General features: G+C 39.5%; 1 protein-coding gene across 2 annotated transcripts in view; it reads left to right on the plus strand.

Annotated features, from left to right (window-relative positions):
* The window catches only part of SLC2A13 (solute carrier family 2 member 13), a 378,234-nt gene that overhangs the window by 253,115 nt on the left and 112,019 nt on the right, over positions 1-13,100 (plus strand). For both annotated transcript variants that reach the window (XM_004771838.3, XM_013045480.2), the window contains one exon: positions 7,601-7,721. In XM_004771838.3, coding sequence (XP_004771895.1) covers positions 7,601-7,721 — 121 coding nt within the window. The remainder of the gene's footprint in view (positions 1-7,600; positions 7,722-13,100) is intronic.

Here is a 13,100-nt window from a genome sequence, read left to right on the forward strand (position 1 = left end):
TAGAATAAGAATACATTTTTCCATTAAAATGTAAAGTTTCCAGACTGGCATGAACTAAATTCTATTTTGACCAAATTATACCTTAAAACCCTCATCTAATAGCAGTGCTTCCGGCACTTGTCCCAGATTTTAATGAGAAAATACATTCTGAGATCTAAACACAGCTATTTGGAGCACATAGTCTCTTCCACCCCTCCCTCCAGAAGGAAGAGTGGCATGTTCCACCCTGTATTTTTTTTTTTTAAGATTTTATTTATTTATTTGACAGAGATCACAAGTAGGCAGAGAGGCAGGCAGGGGGGTGGGGGGAAGCAGACTCCCTGCTGAGCAGAGAGGCCGATGCGAGGCTCGATCCCAGGACCCTGAGATCATGACCTGATCCGAAGGCAGACGCTTTAACCCACTGAGCCACCCAGGCGCCCCCCACCTTGAATTCTTGCCTAAGCAGTGGAAGGACTTGAGTCTGATAATGTGAGCTGAACTGAGGGGAAGGTGATCAGAGATTGTCTGATTAAGAGGCAGAGGTAATTGCAATACCCAACATACACAGAGAAGCAGAAGGGTAAATGACGAAAGGTGAGGGACAAGGAGGCTAAAAACCATTCGCTCATAAACTTGCTGAAGCCAAAAGTGTTTAGTCTGGAAAGAAAAAAGACTAAAGCATTACCCAGTAGATACCTTATTCTAGCAGATGGTAGATGTTACGAGGGCATAATTTTTACTCAATATGGAAAATATAGTTTTAATAATCAGAACTATCCAACGATAAATTGGGCTGCCTTATTAGGATGGTAAATTCTGAACAAAAGGATAGCTGACCATCAGGTAGTGATGTACCAAAAATAAATTCCAGTATTTGGCTAAAAATTGTATTTGCAGAGCCCTGAGGTTCGGATCAACCCTAAAAAGAGGTAGCAGCTGCTTCAAACTTTTTAAATGGGTACCTACTCTTCCTTTTGAATGGGGCCTCTGGATATGGCTCCCTCAAGAGGTCTTTTTAAATAGAATGTCAGGTCTTCTTAAACTTGGGATTTGGCTTTTGAGATCTGAGGAAAACATTTTTTTTTCCTAGTGGCCTACTCCCTTTATTTGTGGTATTCCAAGAGATGCTTTCTCATCAGTTCTGAAGGTTTTTAAGGCACTGCACTCTAGAGCCTTCCTGCTTCGGTTTGAATTTTCTGTGTGCAAGTTTCCATTTTCTCATTAGTAAAAAGCATTCTAGTCTGCACTCCATAGGGTCATAAAGAGGATCGAACACATTTATACACACAGAGCATTTAAAGCTTTTCCTGACACGGATCCCAAGGTGCCTAGCACATCTTCCCTCCCACAGCATTCTTAATGACGGACTGGTTCTTTGTTGTTTTAACCCTAGTGTGAAATCAGCTGGCATCCCCAGAATCCGGGAACGTGCCTGAACTCTCCCAGCCAGTGTCACGCTTCACCTCGCACTGTAGGGACTCTGCTCCAGGGGTTTCCAGAGCCCATCCCTGGCTATTAAGAGAAGGTATTAAGACCTGGGAGGACAGTACCCAGAGAGTTCAGGGGCTGCTTCTTATGAGCAGCTGGGGGCACTTTTCTCTCCTGCCTTGCTTTCTTTTCAGCCCAAACCACCAGCACCCTGGCGGCACACCCTGCTAAAGCCATGCAGTGATTGCTCTAGCATGAAAGAGGTCTTCCGTCATGTAGACACAAGAGTTCCTCGTTATGTAGCCAATCAAAGTGATGATGTAGCTATTACAGTGGTTTAGGAGGGGAAAGGCCTAGTTTCTTGTCACAGGTCTCCTCTTTTACGTGTACGTGGAGGTGTAGATAGAGCTCTTGATGCACATCTGGTTTTTAACTGATTGAAAGGTAGTAGACCGTAATGACCAATGGAAGTTTACACATTCAGTAAAAAACATACCGTTCAACAGTGGATTAGTATTACCCTTACAGACGTTCATTTCACTTTCTGATGTCAGTTGATTCTGGGCTAATTATATTTTTATTTCAATGTTTTTGTTTTTGTGTAGGTATCAACATTATGCTAGTGCTATAAGTTCTGTTGAAAATTTTCTTAAAAGCCTTTGATCCAGTTTTGTCCCCCTTTTTATGTTTTTATTATGACTTATGATACTGGGGTAAATTACTGGGAAAAGTCATCAAAACAATTTTTGAATAGGTAGTCATTCTTTAAAAATTACTGCACATAAACTATGCATATGTAGACCTGAACAAAAGAACTCTTTATACAAAGAAACATAAAATATATCGTCCATGAGTAATTTTAAATGGAAGACATTCTGTGGTGTTCTGACTTTTGACAATATTTTGAGGATTTACTTATTTATTTGAGAGAGAAAGCACACAGCAGAGAGAGTTGGAGGAAGGGCAGAGGGAGAGGGAGAGAGTCTCAAGCAGACCCCCGACTGAGCAGGGAACCTGACACAGGGCTCCATCCCATGACCCTGAGATCACTATCTGAGCCAAATTCAAGAGCCAGATGCTTAAACGACTAAGCCACCCAGATGTCCCAGTGACTTTTAATTTTTTTTTTAAAGATTTTATTTTATTTATTTATTTGACAGACAGAGATCACAAGCAGGCAGAGAGGCAGGCAGAGAGAGAGGAGGAAGCAGGCTCCCTGCTGAGCAGAGAGCCTGATGTGGGGCTTGATCCCAGGACCCTGGGATCATGACCTGAGCCGAAGGCAGAGGCTTTAACCCACTGAGCCACCCAGGCGCCCCAACTTTTAATATTTTTAAAGCTTGCTCAGAGAACTGGTCTTTCTCATAAACATTACATATTTAAAGACAACCTCTTGATTCTTTTAATAGAAGAAGGTCTACATCTACATAGGTTTATTGTAACTAATCAGAAAGGCAGAACACTATGTTCTTTTTCCCCAAATATCTTGGTATTAGAATATGTCTGAGCACATCACTCACAGACCATCTCCATCAGAATTACCAGAGGGTACTTACTTTGAAATACGTATTCATGGACCTTACCTCACATGTACTGAATTAGGGTCTCTGCAGATGGGGTCTGGAACACGGACACTTCAAACAGCTTCCCCAGCGGATACTTACATACAACAGAGTGTGCTTTACTAGAGTCATGGGAAGGGTAATTACTATTTTTTTCTAAGTATTTACTAGTAATTCAGCCCTGCACCAGGTAGTTATAGTTCCTTCTTGCATCAGATATTTTTGAACACGTGATTTATCCAACACACTTCCACTTCCTGCAAAGAACATCTGTATTGGGAAAATTATATCAGAATCCCAAAATGTCACAGAAAACTTAGTTACGAGGGAGTCTTCTCAAAGCATAAAGAATGGGCCCAAACTGCACAGAGTACTGTGGAAGATCCAAGGCCTTCCTATGTTGGACTCAAATCTGGGTTAGAGTAATGATCAATCCGAGAGTAACTATAATTTTAATACCAAAATGTGGCTGATAAAACATCTGTAACTTTTTTGTTTTGAAGATTTTATTTATTTATTTGACAGAGTGAGACACAGCGAGAGAGGGAACATAAGCAGGGGGAGTGGGAGAGGGAGAGGCAGGCTTCTCGCTGAGGAGGGAACCCAACACTGGACTAGATCCCAGGATCCTGGGATCACAACCCGAGCCAAAGGCAGACGATTAACGATGGAGCCACCCAGACAGCCACAAACATCTGTAACTTGTTAAAAGAAATAAGTAATCCAAGTAGTTTTAAGCTTTAAAGGTATATGAGTCTATGAAGGATCTAAGTGATCATTTTAAAGTGTATTCCATAAATAAAGTCATTTAAGATACCATTCCTTTCCCTTAAGGAGTTTATCATCTTTGAAGTTTTGTTTCACAGGGCACCTGGGTGGCTCAGCAGGTTAAGCCTTTGCCTTTGGCTGAGGTCATGATCTCAGGGTCCTGGGATTGAGTCCCGCATCGGCCTCTCTGCTCAGCGGGGAGCCTTCTTCCCCCTCACTCTCTCTGCCTGCCTCTCTGCCTGCTAGTGATGTCTGTCTGTCAAATAAATAAAATCTTTTAAAAAAAAGCAAGTAAGTTTTACAAGTCATATTGGGGCACCTGGGTGGCACAGTCAGTTAAGCATCCAACTCTTAGTTTTGGCTCAGGTTGTGATTGTGGGGTGGTGAGCTAGAGCCTGGCCTTGGGGAGCGAGGAGTCTGCTTAAGACTCAACTCTTCCTCTGCCCTTACCCTACCACACGTGCTCTCTCACTCTCTCAAATAATAAATCTTTTTTCTTTGATTTTATTTTATGGGCGCCTGGGTGACTCAGTTGTTAAGCATCTGCCTTCACTCAGGTCCTGATCCCAGGGTCCTGGGATTGAGCCCTGCTTCGGGTTCCCAGCTTGGCGGGGAGCCTGCTGCTTCTCCCTTTCTCTCTGCTGCTCTGCCTGCTCATGCTCACTCACTCTCTCTCTCAAATAAATAAAATCTTTTTTTTTTTTAAATTTATGAATTACATATATTGTGTGTGTGTATAAAAACAAGTTAAGCCCTGGCATATATGATGCTCAGTAACCTGGGGAGCTGTTTAAAACTGAGATATCTGATCCCCATTTTCTGTAGACTGATTCAGAGGTTTATGTACAGCCCAAGCATTTCCTTCCAATAGGAAATCAGGACTGAGAAACACTGGTATATATAATAAGGAATGTAAAGGTGTAATACTGACTTTTTAAAGGATTATCATCGAAAACGCATCAAAATAAAATAAATTTGTGCTTAAGAAGGGTTAAGTCATCAGCTTTTCAGGAATTTTGTGTATCCGGAATGGTCAGTTCACCATACTTTGAGGTAAGTGGGACCTTTTTAGAGATGGATACAAGAGATACTTTGTATGTACTGCAGAACCCTCAGCCAGAATATGTAAGGTATTTACCCTGTGACCTCAGCTGTCTAGTTTTAAGATTTTTTTTTTTTAAAGATTTTATTTATTTATTTGCCAGAGACAGAGGGAGAGAGAACGAGCGAGCACAGGCAGACAAAGAGACAGGCAGAGGCAGAGGGAGAAGCAGGCTCCCTGCCGAGCAAGGAGCCCAATGTGGGACTCGATCCCAGGACCCTGGGATCATGACCTGAGCCGAAGGCAGCTGCTTAACCAACTGAGCCACCCAGGTGTCCCAAAATTTTGTTTTTTTAAAAAAATACTCAGAATTACAAAAATCTGTGGCACTGTGGCCCATTCATTAATGCAAGCAGTACTGCTAGGTATCTGCTGTATAGCAGGCATTAGAACTGGACGTCCGTGAGTGTGTACTAGGCATGCCATCTTAGAGTTTTTATTTTATCATGGAGACAGATTATTTAATAAGCATTATTAAAGAAACATATCGTGCTTCCTTAAAGTATCAGAATTTACAGATTGAAAGTATCAGCATTTACAGATTGAAAAACATCTTCCTGCCCCACAACAATGTGCCATGGAAGTAATCTGGGGAAAAAAAACTTAAGGACCCAGGTTCTTTGATAGACGGATTCACAGTAAAATCCAAGGTTTGTTTTGTTTGAAAAGAGAGGGATGATTTTCATAATCTCCTCTCTTTCTAAAAGAACTTTTTTCAGTTTCCCGCTTCAGGGCTCTGATAATCTTTCAGAATAGAAATGCTTCACACTATTCCTAGTTTGAGTTGAAAGCCAGTAAGCTGTAATTTTAGGTTCATGGCTTTTTTGACCCATTATGGCAAAAATAGACTTCTTATCTCCCCTCAGGCCTCCCCTTCTTTCGACCTTTTTCTACAATTTTGGAAAGTATGCTGCTGCTTCTTATGACCATGATAGTACAATAGCATTTCATAGCATTACCAAAATCCTTCAAATACATGAGGATATTTAAAATTCAAGGGCACCTGAGTGGCTCAATCATTAAGCATCTGCCTTCGGCTCAGTCACGATCCCGGGGTTCTGGGATCAAGCCCCACATGGCATCAGGCTTCCTGCTCATCAGGGAGCCTGCTTCCCTTCTTCTCCCTCTGCTGCTTCCCCCACTTGTTCTCTCTTACTCTCTCTCTGTCAAATAAATAAATAAAATCTTTAAAAAAATAAAAAATTCACTGCAGTTCTACAGGGTGAATATTTTCACTCCCATTTTATGGAAGACAAAATTGAACTTTGGGAAGGTCCCGTGCTTTATCCAAGATCACAGAAGTCAAGAAATTGCAGAATTGGAACTTAACCACAGCGTTTAACTGGACACATCCCCTGTATCTTAAACACATACACCTCAGCCATTATATAATCCCACTGCACTTCCACAGTGCTTCCCAAAGTTCTTCTTTTACCCATTCATTTAATAATATTTTTAGTCATATCTTAAATTTACCTCTCAGTTTAATAAGTAAAAACTTTGCTACTGTGTAAATGCCCTCCCTAAATTCCCTATTTTATTTTTTTTTTTAAGAAAAGATTTTATTTGTCAGAGAGAGTGAGCACAAGCAGGGGGAGGGGCAGGCATTGAGCAGGGAGCCCAGTGCAGGACTCGATCCCAGGACCCTGAGATCATGACCTGAGCCAAAGGCAGGTGCTTAACCTACTGAGCCACCCAGGCATCCCTAAATTCCCTGTTTTAAACACATTGCCCCATTCAAATTAATTGTATAAATTACTACAATCCTATTTTCTTTTTTCTTTCTTCCTATGACTCTTTTTGTGTATCCTCAATGGCTGGAACAGTAGTCAGAAACTGGAAAACTTTCTTTTTTACTGTCAGGATGTCTCTTAGGAACTCAAAAGTGAGCCTTTTAAATGATGTACTTAATCACTATTCCTGTAATTGAAAGATTCTACTTCCAGACACCAGCAGGAAGTGAATACATGTGCTAGATCCTTTCTGGCACCTTCAAATCATGAGGAAAGTGCTACTCCCCTTTAATAAGAAATGTTCTGTCAGCTGCTTTTGAAATGTTCAGTTTGTTTTCAGTTTACTGATTTACTGCACTAAACAATGCCTTTAGAACAATTTTCTTGGCAACGTGAGCAACACTTGGTATGAGTCTGTCGCCTTTCATACTTCTGACATCTTGGGCTGTCAGTCATGCTAGTTGCATGAGTTGATTGTGAGACTGTCAGCAAGCCAAGATATTTTGGTTTTTTGTTTGTTTGTTTTGTTTTGTTTTTTGTTTAAGATTTTATTTATTTGTCAGAGAGAGAGCAAGCACAAGCAGGGGGAGTGCCGGGCAGAGGGAGAAGCAGGCTTCCTGGGCTTATGAACTGAGCTGAAGACAAATGCTTAACCTACTGAGCCACCCAGGTGTCTCTATTTTTTTGTGGGGTGGGATTTTTTTGTTTTTTGTTTTTTGTTTGTATTTTGCTTATTTATTTTTTATGAAAATCATTACCAGTCTCCTGTTTGGCTAGCAAATATATTTGTTTTAAATTTCATTCTTGTCGTGTTCGGCAGTGAATGTGCTAGTGAAGTTTTTCTAATAATCTGTACATATATATATTAGGAACACTTTTTTTTTAATAATTCGATGAAGATAATGGTATTTTTTTCAGAGCTATGTCTTGCCAGACCCAGTCTGCTTTGAAAGAATGTTGCCATCTCTTCTCTGATGTAAAACTTCTTTTTAATTCTATTTATTTTTTTATTTTTATTTTTTTAGGTACCACTGTGGCGCTCCTTGTTCTTGCTCTGGGATTTCTGCTGTCTGCACAGGTTTCCCCACGCATCACTTTTAAACCAGTCGTTCCATCTGGACAGAACAGTACTTGCACAAGATACAGGTGAGATTTCGTAATGGTCCCCTGCCTTCACCAAACTCTGGTGACTTTTTTGTTTGCTTTTAACTTTTCTAAAATTTGAGAGATGAGTAGGAGCTTGTTTATGAAGGAAGATAAGATGATGGGAAAGGTGGTGGAAGGAACCACCAAGAGGAGGAACAGCATGTGCAAAGACACGAGGATAAAAGTGCTTAAGGAAGAGTATTAGACACAAAATTGACATGTTTCTGGAAATTCAAAGTTGGGATCAATATGGAATTGAAGCAGGAGTACTGTGAAACTCTTTTAGATCATATGTGTATGACTCAGTGGCATCTACATTCCAGGTAAAATAAGTAACTTCAATCAGTAATTAAACCTTTCCATGATATATGTGTCTGACAGAGGAGATTATCATCTTCATATTCTAACAGTCTTCCCAGAGTTCTGCAAGTATCCTTTCATTCATGAAAGCCGAAAAGGAAGTTTTCTTTCACTGCTGGGGTTCTTCTAGAGCATTAAAGAGTGGAAAGAGATGGTGGAGGAGAGTGAAATACATTCTGATGCCAGTTATAGGTGTAGGAACTCAAGTCTGATGGTATACACACTGTGTGATTAGATGGTTGGAGAAGTGGATAGATGGACAGTCAGATGGACTAAAGAATGCACAAATGAATCACTTACAGATTGAATGAACAGACCAATTAATGTATCTGGCAGCAGAGTTTCAAAGGTTATAATTTCATTTTAGTGGTTTAAAAGACTACCAGCCCCTTTAAAATACATGGATAGAACAAACCTAGCTTGCTTGCTTGCTTGCTTGCTTTAGAGTGAGCAAGCACACGCACATGCAGGGGTCTGGAAGGGGCAGAGGGAGAGAGAGAATCTTAAGCAGGCTCCAAACACCCAGTGTGGAGCCCATCACAAGGGCTTAATCTCATGACCCTGAGATCATGAATTGAGTTGAAATCAAAAGTCAGACACTTACCTAACTAAGCCACCCAGGTGCCCCAAGACTTAGTATTAAAAACAAAAAATGGTAGTCCTTCAGCCTCAACTAGATGGACACAAGTCTCAAGTAAATTGGTAAATGATTAATATATCAACTTTTAGTCATATACTCCTATATGAAATTAAAACAACACATTGGGGGCACCTGGGTGGCTCAGTGGGTTAAGCCGCTGCCTTCGGCTCAGGTCATGATCTCAGGGTCCTGGGATCGAGCCCCGCATCGGGCTCTCTGCTCAGCAGGGAGCCTGCTTCCTCCTCTCTCTCTCTGCCTGCCTCTCTGCCTACTTGTAATCTCTCTGTCAAATAAATAAATAAAATCTTTAAAAAATAAAAAAATAAAACAACACATTGATACACTAGATTCCACTTGGAACTTCATATTGAGTGGTTATTGTATTTATGGTGGTTTCTCATTTATAGCAATGAAAGGATATATATTATTATGCCTTTCGGGTCCCAAATTCTGATATCCACTTTCCTTTAGAAGTAAATGGTTATACTCCTTCTTTCTCTTACTAATAAATTTACTTCTATATTGGTCTACTGAATTTTTAAGTCTTCATCTGGTTCTGAAGAAGACTTAAAGATGTCTTGATGAAAGAAGTTAGCTTTAGAATAGACTATTACTAGATATAGTCGCATATACTTTCTATGAATATCCCACATCAGCTGCTAGGTGATAGAGCCATTACCAGAATTCTCCATGCTCTCCTTTTGGTTTTTCTTCATAGATATTTTAAGTAAAATGTTTTTAACATAGTTACTCCTGACAGATTACTTAAAATGTTACTGTTGTTGGGGCACCAGGGTGGCTCAGTCGGTCAAGTGTCTGCCTTCAGCTCAGGTCATGATCCCAGGGTCCTGGGATCTCCCTCTGCCTGCTTTGCCTGCCACTCCCCCTGCTTGTGCTCATTCTCTCTGTCTCTGACAAATAAATAAATAAAATAAAATCTTTTTTAAAAAATTAAAGTTGTTTGAGCAACTCTAATACATGATACCTGGTTTAGATGGAGTAATTTAGATTCAGAATAAGATCGATACACACATGGTCAGAGCACCTAAAAGCAGAAAGTTAGCCAGAGTATGAAAGAAGTTTTATGAACTTCTGATACAGTAAAAGAATGACAAACTTTTGAATGATTGGCATAATAAAGTGGTTTTCTTGACATCAACTTTTAAAATTTAAATAAAAATATTTATTGCCCTAGTAGAGTTTGCATAGCAATTTGTGATTATCAACCTATTAATCCTTCTGATCCTTTGAGGTTGTCATCTACCTAATATTTCAGTACTAGAGTATAGTGGAGGAGGAGAATTGGTACAGCAGAATTTCATTCTCATCACAAAAATGGGCAGCAGCTTTTGAATCAGAACCAAATTTTACATGTCCTTTGGGAGTCAGTGAATATGAGAAACAGTTCTACATTTTGTGCCTTCTTTCAGAGTAACGCGTTAGGCCTTGTGGGAATTTGGTAGTATGTACATATATTCTGAGTGATTTTATAAAAGGCCTGCATTCCCCATACTGATTTTGTTCTAGTCCCTGATTGTCTTCTTGTTTTTGTTAAAATTATGTATACACTTTCCCCTTTCTCTAAGATAAACATGAAAGTCATGTTTGCAATACACCATAGGATGAGTAATGTTTAGGCTGTAAATGTAGATACTGTGCTTTCCTCATGGAATGATCCATATAGGAAAATTGAGCAAATAAAACAGACTTAAAAGGGAAATTGACTTAATATCTATCTTTAAAATGTTGTATACTGTTGATGAGATTGTAAATTTCTCTTCATTTTGGAAGGAGTACATTTCTGCCTAGTAAGAGTTAAATGCCTGTGCCCACTGACTCAGCACTTCCATTTGTAGAAATCTATAGACTGTAGTGATGCATATGGATTCATTCCAATTATAGTCAAGTATTCTTTGTTCGATTAAATGTGGTTTCTTATGAGAGCTTTCAGAGCTTTGAAGATTCGTACCTTTCCTAAGTAACACTTCCCTCAGATTTTTGACATTTTATTAATTTTGAATGTGATCTCAGTATATGCAAATCACTATCATAAAACACTTCAAAGTAGGCAGATACTTCCTAAAATATATGTGAAATTTCAGGGTTTTAATCTCATCTCATTCCTTCATTCATGTGTTCATGCATGTAGTTGGAAATATTTATGGAACACCTACTTATAGGATTATAGTTAAGGATAAATTAATATAAGAAAACAGTGCCTCGCACATAATAAGCATTCAGTAAATATTGCAGCTATTGTTATACTTAAGAAGGCTTATAATAGGGGGCACCTGGGTGGCTCAGTTGGTTAAGCGACTGCCTTCGGCTCAGGTCATGATCCTGGAGTCCTGGGATGGAGTCCCACATCCGACTGCCTGCTCAGCGGCGTGTTTGCTTCTCCCACTGACCTCTCTCCTCTCATGCTGTCCCTTTCATTTTTTCTCTCTCTCTCAAATAAATAAATCTTAAAAAAAATAATAATACAAAGATAGGTTATAATAGGAGATGAGCTTGGGATGATGGGTAGTCTGTCAGAGAAGATTACCCTAAGCACTGGATATTTGAACAGAACTCTGAAAGGAAGAGAGGAGCATGCCAGGCAGAAGAAACAGCAGTTATGAAGGCCTTGCAAGGCACAGGGAACTTGGCAAGTGCAAGGAACTGAAAGGATGCTACTGCAATTAACGAAGCCTAAGAAAACACTGGTAAGGTGGGCGGAGCCAGATTCATGCAGGACCTCAGAGGTCACGTGAAAAATTCTGATCTTCAGTCTACAACATGAACCCATTGAGAAGTTTTAAGTAGGGTAGTGGCTCGACCAGATTTTCTCGTCTAAAGTGTTTCTCTGGGCGTGGGATGCACAGAGGGCAGATGCTAATGTAAGCAGTCTGGTTATTAGAGTTCTCCTTGAGAGAGATAATTGCCTGGACTGTGGTGGTAAAATCGAAAGTAAACAGGTAGACACATTCTAAATATATTCAGGAGAGAAAAATCAATGGGGATTAAAAATAAGTAACTGATTAATTATGAGCAGCCAGGCAGAAGAGATCATGAAAATGAAATGCCATTATTGGGTGAGGCAATTACTATATTTTAGTAGGAATTGACAAAAGGGACTGTGTCTCTAATTCATTTTTATTTTTCCTGTTAAAATTTCTCCATTGAGAGTCTTACTTAGAGTCATCTAAGGAAGCATTTAAAGCCACCCCATCCCTCATTCCCATGAATCTGCCTTAGCAGAACAGTGGAGGGTATGTTCGAAATACTCCCTCGGGTAGTTCCAGTATAGCCTCTATTAAGAACCACATACCATAATGCTTCCTTTTTTTTTTTTAACTGCCAGCTTCCTTTCATTCCTTCTTCTTTTTTCCCTGGAATGTTGTTAAAGCAAGAATACAAAAATAATCAGTGTAGTTCTTTATCTGTTGAGTAATATTTTTGTGTTTTCCTCCAGATGAAGTTTACAAACATTGAAATGTTCAAACCGTTGCTTCATTATAGACCTCCCTATGGTGATAACACAAGTTCTGAGAAACTGTAGATGTCTAACTAATTAGCTCCTCAAAGTTTAGTTACAGTAAAAGTATTTTTGCAATCACTGTACTTTCTGTGTCCTTTTGCCACCCTTGTTGGCATGACACTATAATGTGTGGCATGTCCTTTTGCCAAACATTGTTGGCATGACCCTATAAAACTGTTAGATTCAGTTATAAAACTTAGAAACTCTGTTAGGCCCTAATTTTTTTTTTCTAGTATTTGGCATCCTGGTGATGACGTGTTTTGTATCCAGTAATTCTTAGCAACTTGATGGTGAGTATAGTATTATAGTATGAACTACAACTTTCCATTTCTGTCAGATTTAGTCTTCTGTCTAGTTATTTCCATTAAAATTAACTTATTTTAATTTTTTTGACCTGGTTGTATAGGCTAATATGCTTTGAGGTTATAGAGGAAAATGTGTTACATATCTGTAACATATGTAGGAGGTTTTCTGTAAATTTGTAAATATGCATGAGGTTACAGAGGAAAATAGACCTACTTCAGGTGAAGATAAATGTATACAAAGGGAAAATGAGAGTTGAAACAAAAAGCCCGTCCGACATCATCATGTACCCTTATCTCCAAATAGTTATGCATGTCTTTTGCTAGCATTTAAAAACCCAGCCCTGAGTTTGATGCCTGGATGAGAGAATTGTAGAAGAGATTCTTGGAGGAAGTTGGCCATTTATGAGACATTTTCAGTTCTTTTCTTTCATGACCTTTTTATCTTCATGCCTTGGCATTCGGCCAAGGACCTGCAAAGACCCCCACAATAGCAGGATCCCCTATTTAAAGATTTTTATTTATTTATTTATTTATTTGACAGAGATCACAAGTAG

Source organism: Mustela putorius, unplaced genomic scaffold, assembly GCF_011764305.1.
Source record: "Mustela putorius furo isolate JIRA1106 unplaced genomic scaffold, ASM1176430v1.1 tig00537227_pilon_pilon_pilon, whole genome shotgun sequence".
Lineage (NCBI taxonomy): Eukaryota > Metazoa > Chordata > Mammalia > Carnivora > Mustelidae > Mustela > Mustela putorius.